The 14,898-nt window shown below is 54.4% G+C and overlaps 7 protein-coding genes across 7 annotated transcripts in view; 3 read left to right on the top strand and 4 right to left on the bottom strand.

The window, feature by feature from the left end:
- CHGG_08562 (uncharacterized protein) overlaps positions 1–520 on the bottom strand; it is a gene marked incomplete at both ends in the record, with an annotated part of 899 nt that extends 379 nt beyond the window's left edge. The window contains one exon of the mRNA XM_001226488.1: positions 92–520. Within this exon, the coding sequence (XP_001226489.1) occupies positions 92–520 (429 nt within the window). The remainder of the gene's footprint in view (positions 1–91) is intronic.
- A 223-nt stretch (positions 521–743) lies between these two features.
- On the bottom strand, positions 744–1,964 carry CHGG_08561 (uncharacterized protein; the record flags this gene model as incomplete). The annotated part of the gene is made up of 1 exon (XM_001226487.1): positions 744–1,964. The coding sequence occupies one exon, from the start codon at positions 1,962–1,964 to the stop codon at positions 744–746; it is 1,221 nt and encodes a 406-aa protein (XP_001226488.1).
- Positions 1,965–3,706: 1,742 nt separating this feature from the next.
- CHGG_08560 (uncharacterized protein) lies at positions 3,707–4,944 on the top strand (the record flags this gene model as incomplete). The annotated part of the gene is made up of 3 exons (XM_001226486.1): positions 3,707–4,174; positions 4,256–4,634; positions 4,739–4,944. The coding sequence occupies 3 exons, from the start codon at positions 3,707–3,709 to the stop codon at positions 4,942–4,944; spliced, it is 1,053 nt and encodes a 350-aa protein (XP_001226487.1).
- A 544-nt stretch (positions 4,945–5,488) lies between these two features.
- CHGG_08559 (uncharacterized protein) lies at positions 5,489–6,501 on the bottom strand (the record flags this gene model as incomplete). The annotated part of the gene is made up of 2 exons (XM_001226485.1): positions 5,489–6,360; positions 6,477–6,501. The coding sequence occupies 2 exons, from the start codon at positions 6,499–6,501 to the stop codon at positions 5,489–5,491; spliced, it is 897 nt and encodes a 298-aa protein (XP_001226486.1).
- Positions 6,502–6,855: 354 nt separating this feature from the next.
- On the top strand, positions 6,856–9,847 carry CHGG_08558 (uncharacterized protein; the record flags this gene model as incomplete). The annotated part of the gene is made up of 3 exons (XM_001226484.1): positions 6,856–7,424; positions 7,495–8,341; positions 8,402–9,847. The coding sequence occupies 3 exons, from the start codon at positions 6,856–6,858 to the stop codon at positions 9,845–9,847; spliced, it is 2,862 nt and encodes a 953-aa protein (XP_001226485.1).
- Positions 9,848–10,249: 402 nt separating this feature from the next.
- Positions 10,250–11,603, bottom strand: CHGG_08557 (uncharacterized protein; the record flags this gene model as incomplete). Its single annotated transcript, XM_001226483.1, has 4 exons — positions 10,250–10,274; positions 10,342–10,472; positions 10,578–11,207; positions 11,505–11,603. 4 exons carry the CDS (start codon positions 11,601–11,603, stop codon positions 10,250–10,252), a joined length of 885 nt encoding a protein of 294 aa, XP_001226484.1.
- A 466-nt stretch (positions 11,604–12,069) lies between these two features.
- On the top strand, positions 12,070–13,278 carry CHGG_08556 (uncharacterized protein; the record flags this gene model as incomplete). The annotated part of the gene is made up of 1 exon (XM_001226482.1): positions 12,070–13,278. One exon carries the CDS (start codon positions 12,070–12,072, stop codon positions 13,276–13,278), a length of 1,209 nt encoding a protein of 402 aa, XP_001226483.1.
- Between the last annotated feature and the right edge of the window lie 1,620 nt (positions 13,279–14,898).

Below are 14,898 nucleotides of genomic sequence, written 5' to 3'. Positions count from 1 at the left end.
ATTTGGCGCCGAAGGTGTCGATGGGCTGGCCGGTGGTGGTGAGCTGGGGGTTGGTGATGAATTTGGGGGTGACGGAGGGGATGTTGAGGACCCGTTTGGTCCAGAGGTCGCCGGAGGATTTGGCGCGCTCCCAGAGGGAGGGGGACACGTCGGTGTGGATGTAGATGCGGTCCGGGTGGAAGAAGAGGTGGGCCGAGTAGACGCTGACGAAGACTTTGAAGTTGAGGGTGAAGACGGCGGGGTCGGCGAGCAGCCAGATGTAGTGGACGAGGTTGGGGATTGGGGCGTTGGCGGCGGCGGCGGCGTCGGTGTTTGGGTCGGGTGGTGGGATGTTATCGCAGGCTTTGGCTAGGGGCGCGACGGGGAAGGTTTGAAGATTTGGGAGACGGGGTCGCCACGGTACCATCGACGGGACATCGAACAATGTGTAGAGCACCACGATGGCCGTAACGGCCACCAGGGCAATGGGCGCATATCGGCGCCAGCCGGCGCGATTGAAGGTGGCGCCCAGCGAGCGCATTGTGTTTGGAAGAGAGGGAGGGTAGCTGTTGAACAAGCGCTTTTTCATGGCTCGCGGTTTCACGCCGCCACTGTCGGTTGGGTTGATTGCCGGCCGCCCCAAATTTCATGCCACACCCCTGTTTCGATTCTTGATTATGTAATAACTCCAAAATCCCTGTCAAACCCGGCCTGGCCTCTGAATGATCGCCGAATTCAGTTTATTCGTACAAATACCTCGATACCTAAGTAGGTAGGTACCGAACCTCTGTCTCGTACAGCAACCCATTGTCTAATAACGGGATCCCCTGGTCTTCATCGACTACTAATTCGGCAATCTCTTGGCATGGCACCGGAGTCGAGAAACGTGCGGGATTGTCGGGATTGAGGCCCGACTTTTTTGCCTCACCCTCCAGGTCTGCCGCAAACTCGTAAATAATCTCGTAAAGTGCGTCCATGCCCTCGTCACCCATCTTCTCACTCTCCGACGCCCAAGGACGGCATTCCCCGTGCTCCCAGTCAAACGACTCCCGGGCGGCAACCGCTTCTTCCCGGAGCTCGGCGAGGAGGGAGGAAAAGTCGGACACACAGGACGTGATGGAATCTGCCACTCCTTCCATCCTGTCGTTAAACCAACGGTCCAACTTCCGCGACGCCATGGCTCGGACCAGAGAACCTAGCATTGTGCAGTTGCAAACTTTGCTCGGAGTTTCGGCCGTGCATCCGGACTCAAAGATGAGGGATAATATGCCCCGCTGAATCTTCGTGCATATGATCGTCAGGACTATCTCGCGTCCTCGCCTGACACCTTCTACGTTGGGGTCAGCATCTGATTCGTTTAATACATCACCACCAGCGAAGGGGGTCTGACCCAGAACCTTGTCTCGCAACCAAACATGATCGTCGCCGTAGATGTCATGATCCTGGTCACCGTCGATGTATAATCGGCCGTCACCATGCGCCGCTGCACACTTCACGACGTAAACGAAAGCCTTACGGAATCCCCTGCCGTATCCCAGTTTGTAGCACACCGAGAGGTAGTCGAGCAGTTCATCCGCCGCGGGAGTACTATCGGTGATGTAATCCAGTTCCTTCAGCCAACCTTTCCAGAACGGCTTTAAGGAACTGATCATATTGTACTTGTCCGCTAGCACAGTAAGGTAAAGCAGCTCGCCATGGGTGATTTTGCCAGGCAAGGCGTCAAATCTGCCGTGGACCGCGAGGCAGAGGATCCGAAGTCCTTCTGGACGATCTTCAGGGAGCGGGATCACCCAGTCCGACCCCGCTTCTTGTTGTCCCTGTCCTTCAGCGAACGCCCCGTAGAGCATCGTCTCCCAGTATTTGGACGAGCGCGCGAGGGCCCGCGAACACACTTGGAAGGCGATTTGGTCCGACCCGACAATCAACTTCAGGTCGCCCCGAGGGTCGAACACCTCAACATCACCGGATAACGAGGTGGGTTGCATGTTTCGTTTCGGTCAGGCCACAGGAACTAGGGTCCTTCAGAGTTGGGCAGGGTTTGGTTGAGACGAATTGTGCAATTTCTCAATCGTGGCGGAGGGGGGGTTGGAGTTGAGATGGAGAATGCTCGAGGCTTCAGGTACATAGACAAAATGAAGACAAATTAGAAGCCCACACATTAAGATGCCTGGGAATTAGTGCATTGTACCTTGAGCGGTCAACCAAACGACCGAGATACGGACACTTCAATTCCATAAAGTCGCCCAAAACCCAACAAGCCCGGCCCAACCATCTGTGTCTCGGCGTTGGGGTTTGACGTTCCACGACATGGAACCAATAGCTAGCACAGAACTGCGACACCCATGCAGCCCGGCAAAATATTACAATAACTGCCAAACAGGGCGGGCCCTGTGGGAAGGAAAAGCCTCATATCAACGGGAGCGTGGCTCTTGCATCCTTTCCCAAGCCCTCGGGATGACCTCGTACGTTTGTTCTGGTTTCAGCCAAAAGTACCTAGGATGGTCGTAATCCCTATCATACCAGTGTTGGCTATTCCTAAGCGACGCTCGCGATCGGAAACCTATGGATGATCTGTCATCTGCGCTGCCTTGGTCATGAACACGTTTCGTAATGCCCCTTTGATTGGCCAAAACCTGTATCAATCGTGGCGGTTGGGCTTCCCACGGGCTGGGCCAACGCCCACGGAGTTGAGCGAGGCCCAGGGGTGCGCCGCCAACGAGCATCCCGTTGGCTCCAAAACGGGCCACTACTACGCCAGGTACATGCATTTCAGGTTACCGAAAACGGGAAAGAGGCCTTAAACAGACTTGAAGCGATGTTGGTTGCGGCCCTCGACTCGGAAGGCGGCCACGGTTTCAATGTCATGCGTCAATGCCATCAACAGGTCGAATGGGCGTTCTGTTGGGTCGAGACCACTGTTGAAGCCACAAATCGAGGTTGCAACCAACATGCAGTACATGTACCAATGGTTGTGAACCCTTACCGCAACTGGGAGCAAACAGACCGATCGAGTCTTGGGCGGTTGACCATCTGATGGCTGATGGCGTGGGTCGCAGGGACCTGAGACCCCTCTCCCTAATACAAGACCTTTTCTAAACGTTGAGCAGCCCCCACCAAAAGCACGTTGCGCCTGCATACATAGGTACCCAGACTTGCCGCGGACTTTGTTGTGTAGGCTAATCGTTTCACACCGGTAAGCCTTGAAACGTTGTTGGGTAACTAGGTACCTAGGTAGGTAGTCAACACTGTTGACCGTCAACTTTGAGTACATGGCTTGCACTAGATATTGACGCGAACCTAGGCGCCCCGGATCAAGGCTCATCGACCCACATCAATGTGTCATATGCTGGCGAAGGATATGGCCGCCAGAAACGGACCTGATTTGGAGGTTGGTCGTTGGCGTCCCCGTGAGTACCGTATGGCCGAGGAAAAACAATAAAACTCATTCCCTGTGATTTCACCATTGTAAAGACGCCCATTTAAGCGTTCCCATCCTCCGCTGGGGGACTTTCTAAAGTCCCATGGGTAGGTACCGTCACTCCAGAATACATCTCAGCGTTTATTTTCCCCTTTCGTATCAATTTTCAACATCTTGAAGCCATAGGTATTCTGTCTTGTTGCTCCCGTGGTTCGTTTTAGGAGACGGGGCGATCACGTTATCGAATCACCAGTTACCTCCAGGCTATCTTACGGATTTACAGCCCGCGTTTCGCCATATAATACAGACATGTCCCCGGCACGACCGGAAGCTCCAGCCTCGGGTGCCTTCATTGGGAAACTGCGAGTATTGAAAGCACCCGCCGGCTTCATTCCATACGGTAACTGCCGCCCATCAACATACATCGAGTTGAAACCGAAGGACTACGAGTTCAGAGCTGTAATGTTAGCCATACATCTCGGTCTCAGCATGCTCGAGTCCCACCGAGGCCGCCAGATCATGGCTGAGATGGGTGTTAAAGTTGTCAAGTACCATCAACTACAGAAGGATCGCCTTCGCTACCGAGACGACACCATCAGCATGTCTGAATATGCCGCGTCCTTTTTGGAGACTCTCCGTCACTACTTTCCCAACATTTATCTGACCAACAACATTCGCCGGGTGGGAGGTGCTGCGCAGGCTGAAAGACGGTATTGGAGCCCCGACACAAGCCCATATAACCCTAAAAGGGATGGCGGGATAAAGATGTGTAAGATGGTATGAATGGGTGTTCCTTCTGCAAATGTATCCTCGTGGTGATGATATCCGGGCTGACGAGAGGGATATTGCACATGACAGATCATCCAGAATATCGCAAACGCCGCCCGTATCCTCCGGAATTCTACGACATTGCCCAAGCGTCGCAAAAACACGCTGAAAAACTCTAGAACCGGAAGTTTTCAAATGGGCTTCGCCATCGCCCGTGAGCTTGTACATAAATGGGTTGGCTACCTTGATTGCGGCCACGTCTTTTCGCTTCCCGGGGAAATGGCACCAGGTTGTTTCTGGGAAACCAGGTTTCTCGGCGGCCGTCTGCTGGGCTACATGGTAGACAGATCAGACCCATTGGGCGTGAGGCAGGCTGGCAAAATATACTTGCTGATGGGCGAACCAGGTGAAACAGTGGAACGCGCTCGTGAACTGGACGAGAGCTATGTCCAGCGGATTCTGAACTTTGGTAGGTTCATGCCTGCCTACAGCCATGGCTTCCCCTTTTCGAACCTCCCCCGCCTTTTTTCTATGTTCCATTCACCCCTGCTAATCAATATGTGTTTCATGTAGATTTCGAGCACGCCGCAAGACCTGCCTCAAACGCACCCGTGCTTCGCCGTCCGCCCCCTGAGGATCTTATGGAGAGAGTCCGGGCTTCGGTCGTCCCAGAACGCTTCGAATTCGTTTTCCACCCCGAGGAATTGGACATCATGAACAGGATGGAGACGTATACAGTTCCAGTACATGTCCCTAATTGGCTGTCCCGGGTTCGATGAAAACTCCTGTTACGGTCTGGTCGGGTCGGGCTCAGGATTGATAGCCTGTTAATTAGAGTATTTCTAGATATGTTGAATAACGTGGTTATGCATAGTTTGTGCAAGGTTGCTTGCATTGATCAGAGCTTCCAGATGGTGGGAGGTTCTGTTTCTCTATACAGAGAGAGAGATGGGGCTGCAGGGCTCCCTGTTAGCCACCAGGCTCCCTGACAGCCACCATCATGACTTGTGGCCTCTGTATCCATTTCAGTGGAATCATCTGGGAAAGGGTTTCTTGGGCGCAGAAAGAAAAAGATATTGAGAAGTTGATGGATGACCTGCATCAACATAAGACGAGCTTAAGCTTAATGTTGACTATTATTATTATTATTCATACTCCGCTATGCCCTAGGGCGTGCCGGACCCTCAGCTATTTAGTGTACAGGAAAACCATGCCCTCCCGGGCCGGGTGAAAAACCCATACCAAACAATCAAGGAACGATGCGTTCTGGTGAGTATACATATACAAAGAGAGGAGGCCTCCTGGCCTCCGAACGGGGGCGCTTCAGGCCGCCGTTTCCAGCTCGAGCCTCCTGGCTAAGCTGTACATCGGCAGCTTCCCCGAGTCCATTAGCCAGTCGAGGATCCTCCTCGCGAGCCGTGCAGTCGTGGGATTGATACCGTGTAGAACAGAGTAAAAGTCCCGTCGTGTCCGAATTACAGTCCTCTCCCATCTTCGAGCCAACGGTGGGGCCAAACACCACACTACTAGGTGTTCGGCAGTCTCTCGTCCCTCGCCACACTCGCAGGCAGGCGTCAGAACCTCCGGGACTCCCCGTGTGAACAAGAAGTCCCGTAGGCCTATTGCTCCCGTCCGGATTTGAATCAGCAGTGAGCTCTTCGCCTTGTTGAGACCGTCGTGCCTCCTTAGGGTTTCGTTCCGAAATAGCGTCTCCCGCTGATGGTCAAAGTCGTCCGCCGGCCTGGAGATTGCCCTGCCGTCCCGTTCCTTTAACCACCTCGCTTTCCAAGCCTCTTCTACTACCCTGTTCGTATCAACGGTTCCCCCCGTCCAGCGCATGACCGTGCCCGCGGCTCTCTCCACCGCCGTAGGCCCTTGAGGTCCCAAGGTTCGCGGTCGGCCTCTGTTGCCCCTCCTCGAGCTAAGTCTCTGCTGTATCTTGCGACAGGCGGTGAGGACAACGCTCGCCGCCGTCTTCTTACCGCCTCGACCGTCGTCCAGATCGGGTCGTTGGAGTCGGTTTTCGAAATCGGCAAGCCGTTTGTTTAGGTACAAGTCCAATGGTGGGACCCACGTCTCTGTCTCGAGGTTACGGATTGGGGTAGACTTAAAGGCTCCCGCCACGATCCGCAAGCTCTTGTTCTGGGCCTTCCCGAGGGCCTTGGTGATGCCTTTCTTTACCGGCTCGCTGTGAGCTCTTATTTTTAAACAAGTTCAAGCGTACTAGACGACATCTACAACAGACTAACATGCCCGTTGTAGGTAGGTAGGTAGCAAATATGGAAAGCTATCACCACCTTATTTGATGGACTTGCTCCCGCCCCAAGAAGATCCATGTATCTCAAAGTATCGATAAGTAATATCTGAGAATTTACGCGTCGGGTACCGTCATCAAAGGAGTGCGAGGTCCTCAGTTGTGTGAGGACGTCGGCGTCTAATGCACGTTAACATCCTCATCGATGCAGTGTCGGTGAATGTTGATGTTGTTTCATATAGCCCCCTTCCAGGATTTCTCCCAAGTTCCATAGTTATTAATACGTTGATTTGAAATCGATGAAACCTATAAGAACCGCCTAGAAACGATGATCTCTCTGCGTTTATTACTCATGCACTCCTGCGAGCGTCTCAGCCCCGCTTCAGCCACCAAATCACGACTGCAGGACGGCCATTCCCATTCGGATAGAGTTGCAATGCTGCGCCATTCCCAATCGCGATCAGCTAGCTGGCCTGGGCTTTCTGCTGACAACTTCATCATTTCCACGGTGCCCAACCACAACCCACACCCAAGCGCAGCGCTCGACGCCGTCGAGATGGACCCCTTGACCATCTTGTCAATAGCGGCATCAACCGTCCAGTTTTTAGATTTTGGCTCTCGTCTGCTCACCGTAGCCTTTGACTCGCGCCATGTGGGGCCCTCGGCAGCGCGGGTCGAGGTGAACGAGCTATTCGAAGACTCTCAGGGGTTAACAGCACGCGGCAAGGCGATCGAAGAAAAGGCCGAACTTTTAATGGGCTTGAATCGACCCCTCTCAATTACGGAAGCCGCACTTCTTAAAGAATCCCGCCGCTGTGTAGCAGCTAGCCAGGAGATCTCCGCCGCGCTTGGGACACACGTCCGAGACCAAACGCCGCAGTCAGTCCTGGACGCCATCAGTGACGCTTTCAAATTGGTGTGGAATGAAAAGTCAATCAAAGACAGCCAGAAGAGGCTCTCTGATGCCAGAGAGAAACTAATGTTTGCAATGGTTTCCGACCTCTGGTATGAGTTCCTCCCTCCGATATGGTGTGAAAACTTTGGAAGGAATCCGCCGCGACTAAAACTTGGACAGGGAGCGGTCAGCCGCCGGCGAAGTGTCAGCCACCCAAACTACAAAACACCAAGCCCTTATGCAGCAATTACAATCACAGGGTCAACAAGAAATCCACCCTCCGACAGAAGCCCATTCATTATTCATCTACCACCAAAAGAATAGCCGTGTGAACCTGAACCGAACCACATCTGCGACCGTTGACCTCCACGCCCAGGATCCCGAGTATGTGGACGGCCTCCTTAGCAGCCTCTTCTTTGCCGCCTTAGACAGGAGACTCCAGGCAATTCCGGAAGCGTACAGCAACACCTTTCAGTGGGTGCTACAAGAACCTCGACAATCCGAGGGTGCCGACCCTCAACCTCTGTGGAGCAGCTTTCCCGCCTGGCTTAGAGAAGACTCTGAGAACATTTATTGGATTACGGGCAAACCCGGCTCCGGCAAGTCGACTTTGATCAAGCACCTTGTCAGCCAGCCCTCTACCTTCTCACATCTCGCAGAATGGGGAGGCCATAAGAAGGTGCTCACGGTTATGTTCTACTCGTGGGATGCCGGGAGCGAACTCCAAAAGTCCCAGGTTGGGTTTCTGCGAACCCTCTTGTACCAAATCGTTCAACAGGCCCCTGAAATTGCGCCGCGCCTATTCCCAGGGCGATGGGCCATGCAAAAGATCTTTGGTTCCGCTTCGTTAGAATATCTCCCCCCATGGACGTGGGAGGAACTTTTCGAAAGCTTCGGTGCCCTTGCGACGCTCCCCGAACGAAACTTCAACCTTGCCATTTTCGTGGACGGGCTAGATGAGTTCGCTGGCGACCACTCGCGGCTCATCGATCTCATCAGACAGTTTCACAGTCAGCCCGGGTTCAAGGTATGCGCGAGCAGCCGCCCGTGGAACGACTTCCGGGACGCGTTTGTGTCCTGTCCACAGCTCAGGATGGAAGTCCTCACCGAAACCGATCTGCGAACCTTCGTCGAGGGCGTGGCGCACGAAAACGTCGCCTTCATGGAACTCAAAGACGCCTACCCCACCGAAGCCGAAGAGCTGCTCGCCAAAGTCGTAGAACGAGCCTGCGGCGTCTTCCTCTGGGTCGCGCTCGTCATGAAAGCCGTCCTCAACTCCCTTACCGACGGCACCACCCTCACCCACATCGAACACCTCGTCGACAGCCTCCCCGAAGACCTCTCCAAGCTCTACGAAAACCTCTGGCGCCGTGTCAAACCCAGCTACCAACGCGCGGGCTCCCGCCTCCTCCTCCTCTTCCGCGCCTACACCAGCACCCCGCAACTCAACCTCCGCACCCACAAAATCGCCCTCCCCTCCGGCATGGAGCCCGACCTCCTCTGGCTGGCCGACCGCAACCCGCCCGACAGCCCACGCCGCATCGTCCAAGTGCTCCGCCGCAAACTCGCCAGCCGCACCATGGGCCTGCTCGAGCTCACCCCGGCCCAGCACGTCAACTACCTGCACCGCACGACCAAAGAATGGCTCGACACCTTCTGGCCGGCCATGGAAGCCCACGCGCACGACTTCGATCCCCACTTGGGCCTGCTGCGCGCCATCGCGCGTATGGCCTCCACCGACCCCGCCGCGCCGCGGAATCGGCTGGAGGCACAGCCCGGGTCGTGGGAGGCGTACACCAATGTGTGGGGGTGGATGCTGGAGGCGTTTTGTCATGCGGGGAGGGTGGTGCGCGATCCGCATGACCGGCTGGTGGAGGCGTTGGATCGGGTGGAGGAGGCGTTTAGGGGGCTGCGGTTTGTCACGACGACGATGGTGCCGCATGTGGCGCATTGGGCGAAGGGCAGGCGGGGGTCGGCGGATCAGTTTGGGTTCGTGGGGCTGGCGGCGGAGTTTGGGGTGTTTCGATATGTGCAGGCGAAGGTGGAGGAGTCGTTGGATTATGCGAGCATAAAGGGTGGTGAGGAGGATTTGGTGTCGTGTTTGCTGCTGGGGCCGGGGGCGCGGGGGCTGCCGAAGCGGGAGTATAAAGCGTTGGGGGATACGGGGCTGAGGCACCGTTTCGATTGTATTTATAAGTTTGCGTTTGAGCATATGGCGTTCAACCACGAGGGGCGGTACCGTGTGGGTAAGGAGCTCCTTGATGCTTGTTGTGATAGGAAGGGTAAGCTCCCCGCGGCACTTCGGATGAGGCTGGCGCCGCTGGCGGACCGGGTTGCGGTGCGGAACGAGCGGGGTTGGCCGAATAGAGAGTCGGCGCAGGTTCTCGTCAAGGTGGCAAGTGGTGAGGCGGCATATGGCCACGCGGTCATGGAGTTACTGGAGGATTACGGCATTGGGGAAAGGAGAGGCGGCGTTAGGCAGTCGTTTAAGGCGTGGCTACAATGGAAACTGGAGGACTTAGGTGGCGCTTAAGGGGAACCAATCACATGGGTACCTATCGTTAGAAACTGACACATATTGAGCGCAAAGTTCAGGGCGGACTAGACCCGGGAAAACTTATACAGTGGTCGAGTGGTATTAGTGTACCTACCACCTACCTAGGTAGGTAGTGATTGCACAATCTTCGTGATCAAACTTCGCCTCCAGGTTCCTTCTCATCCAACTGCTTCCTAGACAGAGCGCCAAGTACCATTCCCAAAGCCCTTTGAACATCCGAGCCTCCAACTCCAGAAGGACAGCTTGTATCTTGTATACCCTCCCCCATCATAGTCCCCACCACAGTACCTTTTTGTCCCCAATCTAGTACCACGGGGCCTGAAGAAGGTCCCTCACTCAGACCACCAACAAACTTGTCGATCAGTGTCAGTACCTCGCTCAGTCGGTTTGCTGAGCTGGCCACCTCCAAGATCCACCGTAGACCGTCGATCACTAGCCCCTCAAATATCTTTGCGCCCTCTCTCTCATACTGTAGAAGTACCGCTGCTGTTTCTACCGACACTTCGAGTAGCCATGGATCTCCCTCCCAGCCGAAAACCATGGTGAGCCAGGCATGTGGGCGTGTATTCAAGGACAGCCGCTTTTGGACAAGTGAGAGGGCCTGTACCAGGTGGTCGAGCGTATTATTCATTCCCAGCTTAGCCCCATGTTGCACTGCGAGGAGGGCGACAATGGCGATTGTTCGAGACTCCATCCACCCCCACACAGTTATTGAGAGGTTGATCTTCTGGAAGGTATCCTCCACTATCGCAGCAAACTGCGCGGCATAAGGACAGGTCGGCGCGATTTCAAGTCCTCGAACAAAGACGTCCATTGTTACGCTGGCCGCCCGCTTGTTATCCATCTCCACCACGCACAGGGTCGTCTCGATTCCGGTCAGGGAATAATACTTCACCTCCTGAATCTCACCTCGCTCAGTGTGGTCGTTTAAGGCGGCGATAAAATTGTCACCCGCACCCTGCAGAATCTTTTGATCCTTTTGGGTTTCAAGAATCCACTCTAGGAGGCCAGTCCAAGCTCTGAGCATTGGCCTCACGCGGTCTCGACCGCCGCGCCGATACTCGTTGATCAAAACGTTCAACGGCAACTGAATGGATTGCAAGAGCTGACGGTATGGCATGACTTTGGCGTAACTCTTCACTAACACGGGTCCGATGTTTTCAAAGCGGCCGTAAAATTCTCGTATGAGGATGGTGTTTAAAAAAACAACCAGTGCCGGATTAAGCTGTTGAGCTCCCGCTGGAGCACCGCGGAGGCTGCCGTGGTTGTCTTGTTGGTCCAAACCCGCAGCGGCTTCACGGGGGTCATCGGCCGAGACTGCATCATGGTTAATATACTGTAGGGAATACCAGGTATCGCGATAGCGTTAGAAGCACAGGGCAAATCCCTTCTCTCTGGAGGGACGTGCTACATTCGTGGTTCAGTTGGATCATGTTCTTCTATCTAGAAATGAGGGGGGCGCAGATTTTGCAGCCGGGGTTGTCGTCCCCGAGGTCCACGACCACGTGACGACTGCCCCAGCAGTGGATCCCCCCTGCCCTCCGTCACGTCCCCCTGCGAGGACGTAACTCTGGCGTAGATGTTCAGACATATACATTCTAGTCGCCATCAGTGTTAGTTCACTTTGGCCTACCTGGAGCAGAGGCTCCATTACCGCCGTCAAGATAGTATTCAGCCACTCAAAGAATTTGGGGCCGAAGTGGAAGCTCGATAGCCGATATTGTGGAGACATCGCTGAGGCTTGCTGTCGAGATGCTTGTCCGTCCGGTGGACGCTGCCGAAAGACTCCCCAGGGAACTCTTGGACATGTTCCACAGCCGGTCATATTTATATACTTTCGACTTGCGGAGTACTCTCTCAAACGGCCGCTGAACCGGCACCGGCACCGAATGAGCGGATACAGCAGCCCTCCCCGCCGTGGTCTATGCAGCGTCCTCGGGAGGGGTCGGGATACCTTGTTGCGCCATGACAGCGCGGAGTTGTGTGGATATGACGCGGTTAGACTCCAGAATATCCACCATAACCGAGCAGAGTCGCTTCGTACAGTCCACAGCCTCCACCTGGCTAGAGCTAATTGCGTCTGTTAGTAGTTTATCGCCATAGAATAAAATAATCGTCCTGATAGGTTACCTACCACTGCATAATAGTCAACTGAGGCGGCGTGGGAAACGTGTATACGATGGGCGGACAGTCGGGGGATGAAGTTCGCCCCGGAAAAGAGCGAACTGATCCACTTCAACAAAGGGCGACGGCAGTGGACCGAACAAGTAAACCTTGCCAACCCAGGGGGAGGCACCAGCCCCGTTAAACCAGAAGGGTCTGCCAGGTTCCTGGGAGTCTGGTTGGACTGGAAACTCAACTGGAAGGCCCACCTGGTGGCGGTGGAGAAGAAGCTGAGGACCCAGAGCTATGCCCTGTCGAGGATCGTGGCAAAGACATGGGGAATGGGGCTAGCCAAAGCGCGAGAAGTGTACACAAAGTGCATCCGGTCGGCGCTGGCCTATGGCGCATCATCGTTTCACATCCCCACGGATGTGGGAGGCGAGCCGGCAAAGAAAGGCATCACCAAGGCCCTCGGGAAGGCCCAGAACAAGAGCTTGCGGATCGTGGCGGGAGCCTTTAAGTCTACCCCAATCCGTAACCTCGAGACAGAGACGTGGGTCCCACCATTGGACTTGTACCTAAACAAACGGCTTGCCGATTTCGAAAACCGACTCCAACGACCCGATCTGGACGACGGTCGAGGCGGTAAGAAGACGGCGGCGAGCGTTGTCCTCACCGCCTGTCGCAAGATACAGCAGAGACTTAGCTCGAGGAGGGGCAACAGAGGCCGACCGCGAACCTTGGGACCTCAAGGGCCTACGGCGGTGGAGAGAGCCGCGGGCACGGTCATGCGCTGGACGGGGGGAACCGTTGATACGAACAGGGTAGTAGAAGAGGCTTGGAAAGCGAGGTGGTTAAAGGAACGGGACGGCAGGGCAATCTCCAGGCCGGCGGACGACTTTGACCATCAGCGGGAGACGCTATTTCGGAACGAAACCCTAAGGAGGCACGACGGTCTCAACAAGGCGAAAAGCTCACTGCTGATTCAAATCCGGACGGGAGCAATATGCCTACGGGACTTCTTGTTCACGCGGGGAGTCCCGGAGGTTCTGACGCCTGCCTGCGAGTGTGGCGAGGGACGAGAGACTGCCGAACACCTAGTAGTGTGGTGTTTGGCCCCACCGTTGGCTCGAAGATGGGAGAGGACTGTAATTCGGACACGACGGGACTTTTACTCTGTTCTACACGGTATCAATCCCACGACTGCACGGCTCGCGAGGAGGATCCTCGACTGGCTAATGGACTCGGGGAAGCTGCCGATGTACAGCTTAGCCAGGAGGCTCGAGCTGGAAACGGCGGCCTGAAGCGCCCCCGTTCGGAGGCCAGGAGGCCTCCTCTCTTTGTATATGTATACTCACCAGAACGCATCGTTCCTTGATTGTTGGTATGGGTTTTTCACCCGGCCTGGGAGGGCACGGTTTTCCTGTACACTAAATAGCAGAGTGTCCGGCACGCCCTAGGGCATAGCGGAGTATGAATAATAATAATAATAATAATAGTTAATAATAATAATAATAATAATAATAAATAAGAGCTCACGTTGGATACGAGATAGTTATGGAAGGAAATGATCCATGTGGGCATTCCTGACGAACAGCCTCATCCTACAAGAGATACTCGCCTGACGACCTAAAATGCATTATGAAAACCGCAACTCGACAGTTGGTCATGGCCGGAGAACATGCCAGCAATGTCCAGCACCCCCTTAAAGCAAGCTTTTGTTGGTAAATATCAGGGGGATATTTCAGCGCAAACTTGAGAAATTAGGACTGAGAGTGCTCGATGCCCAAAATCTTTTGTGTTTCCAACGCAAACAAGATTCAGCGATGCAGATTTTCGGATAGGGAATCGTAGACCATCAAAGAGGTTAAACATGAAATCGTTGATGTACCATGGTTCGCTAGGGGTAAGGTACTGCGCACTGTCGACCTGGTTAATAATACGGCAACTGAAAGTTCCCGGCATCGCAATTCCATGACTGATACGATCGATTGGTCATCGTACACTCGATCCTGGATTGCACCAGAAATAAGGATACCTACGGATAAAAGCCAGTGGCTACGGTATTGCTTGTTAGTAGTCCAGGGACTTGCCCCTAAACTTTTATATCGAGACGGAATAATGTTCGAAAAGCGGTCCTAGGCTGTTCCGATGTCGTCCCACGCCGTACTTGGATGCACAGTGTCGTTTTACATCGGGAGCGCGGGTCTACCTACCTCCCCAAATCCATTCATAGTGGTAGCATGCCAAATTCGAACCTCAAACAGTCTCAGCTTTCATTGCGGTCTAGGAGCGGTATTATGGGGAGATGTCGAATCGGCGACCATCTGAGGAGAAGCATACCTAGGTATCCAGGTACGAAGTATGGTGGTGGTATCGAGGTCGATGTACTTCTTTCTTTCCTCTTCTGCTGCCTCTTTTTTTTTTATGCCTGCATTCGTACTAGTGACTTTTTCAGCTCTCACACTCCATTTCCTGATTCACTGAACTTTCTGGACCCCTCTTCATTTCCATGCCCTCAGGGCCTCGTACCGATGATGGGGATCACTAATTTCAGACATCAGGCAGCCGTATTTGGGGTGTCTTAAGCCAATGAAGCCTGCAGCTGAACGATGGAGACGCTGCATGTCAGCTCCACGACTCTTGACCGAAAAGGAACCACGGTTGAGATCACCAAACCGGGGTCGTCTCCCCGCACCTCCTCCACACCAACCCCCGCGATTTGCGCTGTTTCGTTCCTTGGCTTTAGAAGGTTCTCACGTCAGCACGGTCAGCTATCTATCTGGGCGGCTCGGTACCCATCTTCAAACGAGGTATAAGGCTGAGGCGCTGGACTGTCGGGCAGCTATGGAGTTGCCGACATCCCTCGTTCCGTCTCGCGGGGCACTTGGTAGCCCTTGGTTTCTTTTTTCTTGCTTTTCTCC

The sequence above is a fragment of the Chaetomium globosum genome, genomic scaffold, assembly GCF_000143365.1.
Source record: "Chaetomium globosum CBS 148.51 scaffold_6 genomic scaffold, whole genome shotgun sequence".
In the NCBI taxonomy this organism is placed as follows: Eukaryota; Fungi; Ascomycota; class Sordariomycetes; order Sordariales; family Chaetomiaceae; genus Chaetomium; species Chaetomium globosum.
The sequence above is the reverse complement of the archived record's forward strand: the minus strand, read 5'-3'. Positions and strand labels throughout refer to the sequence as shown.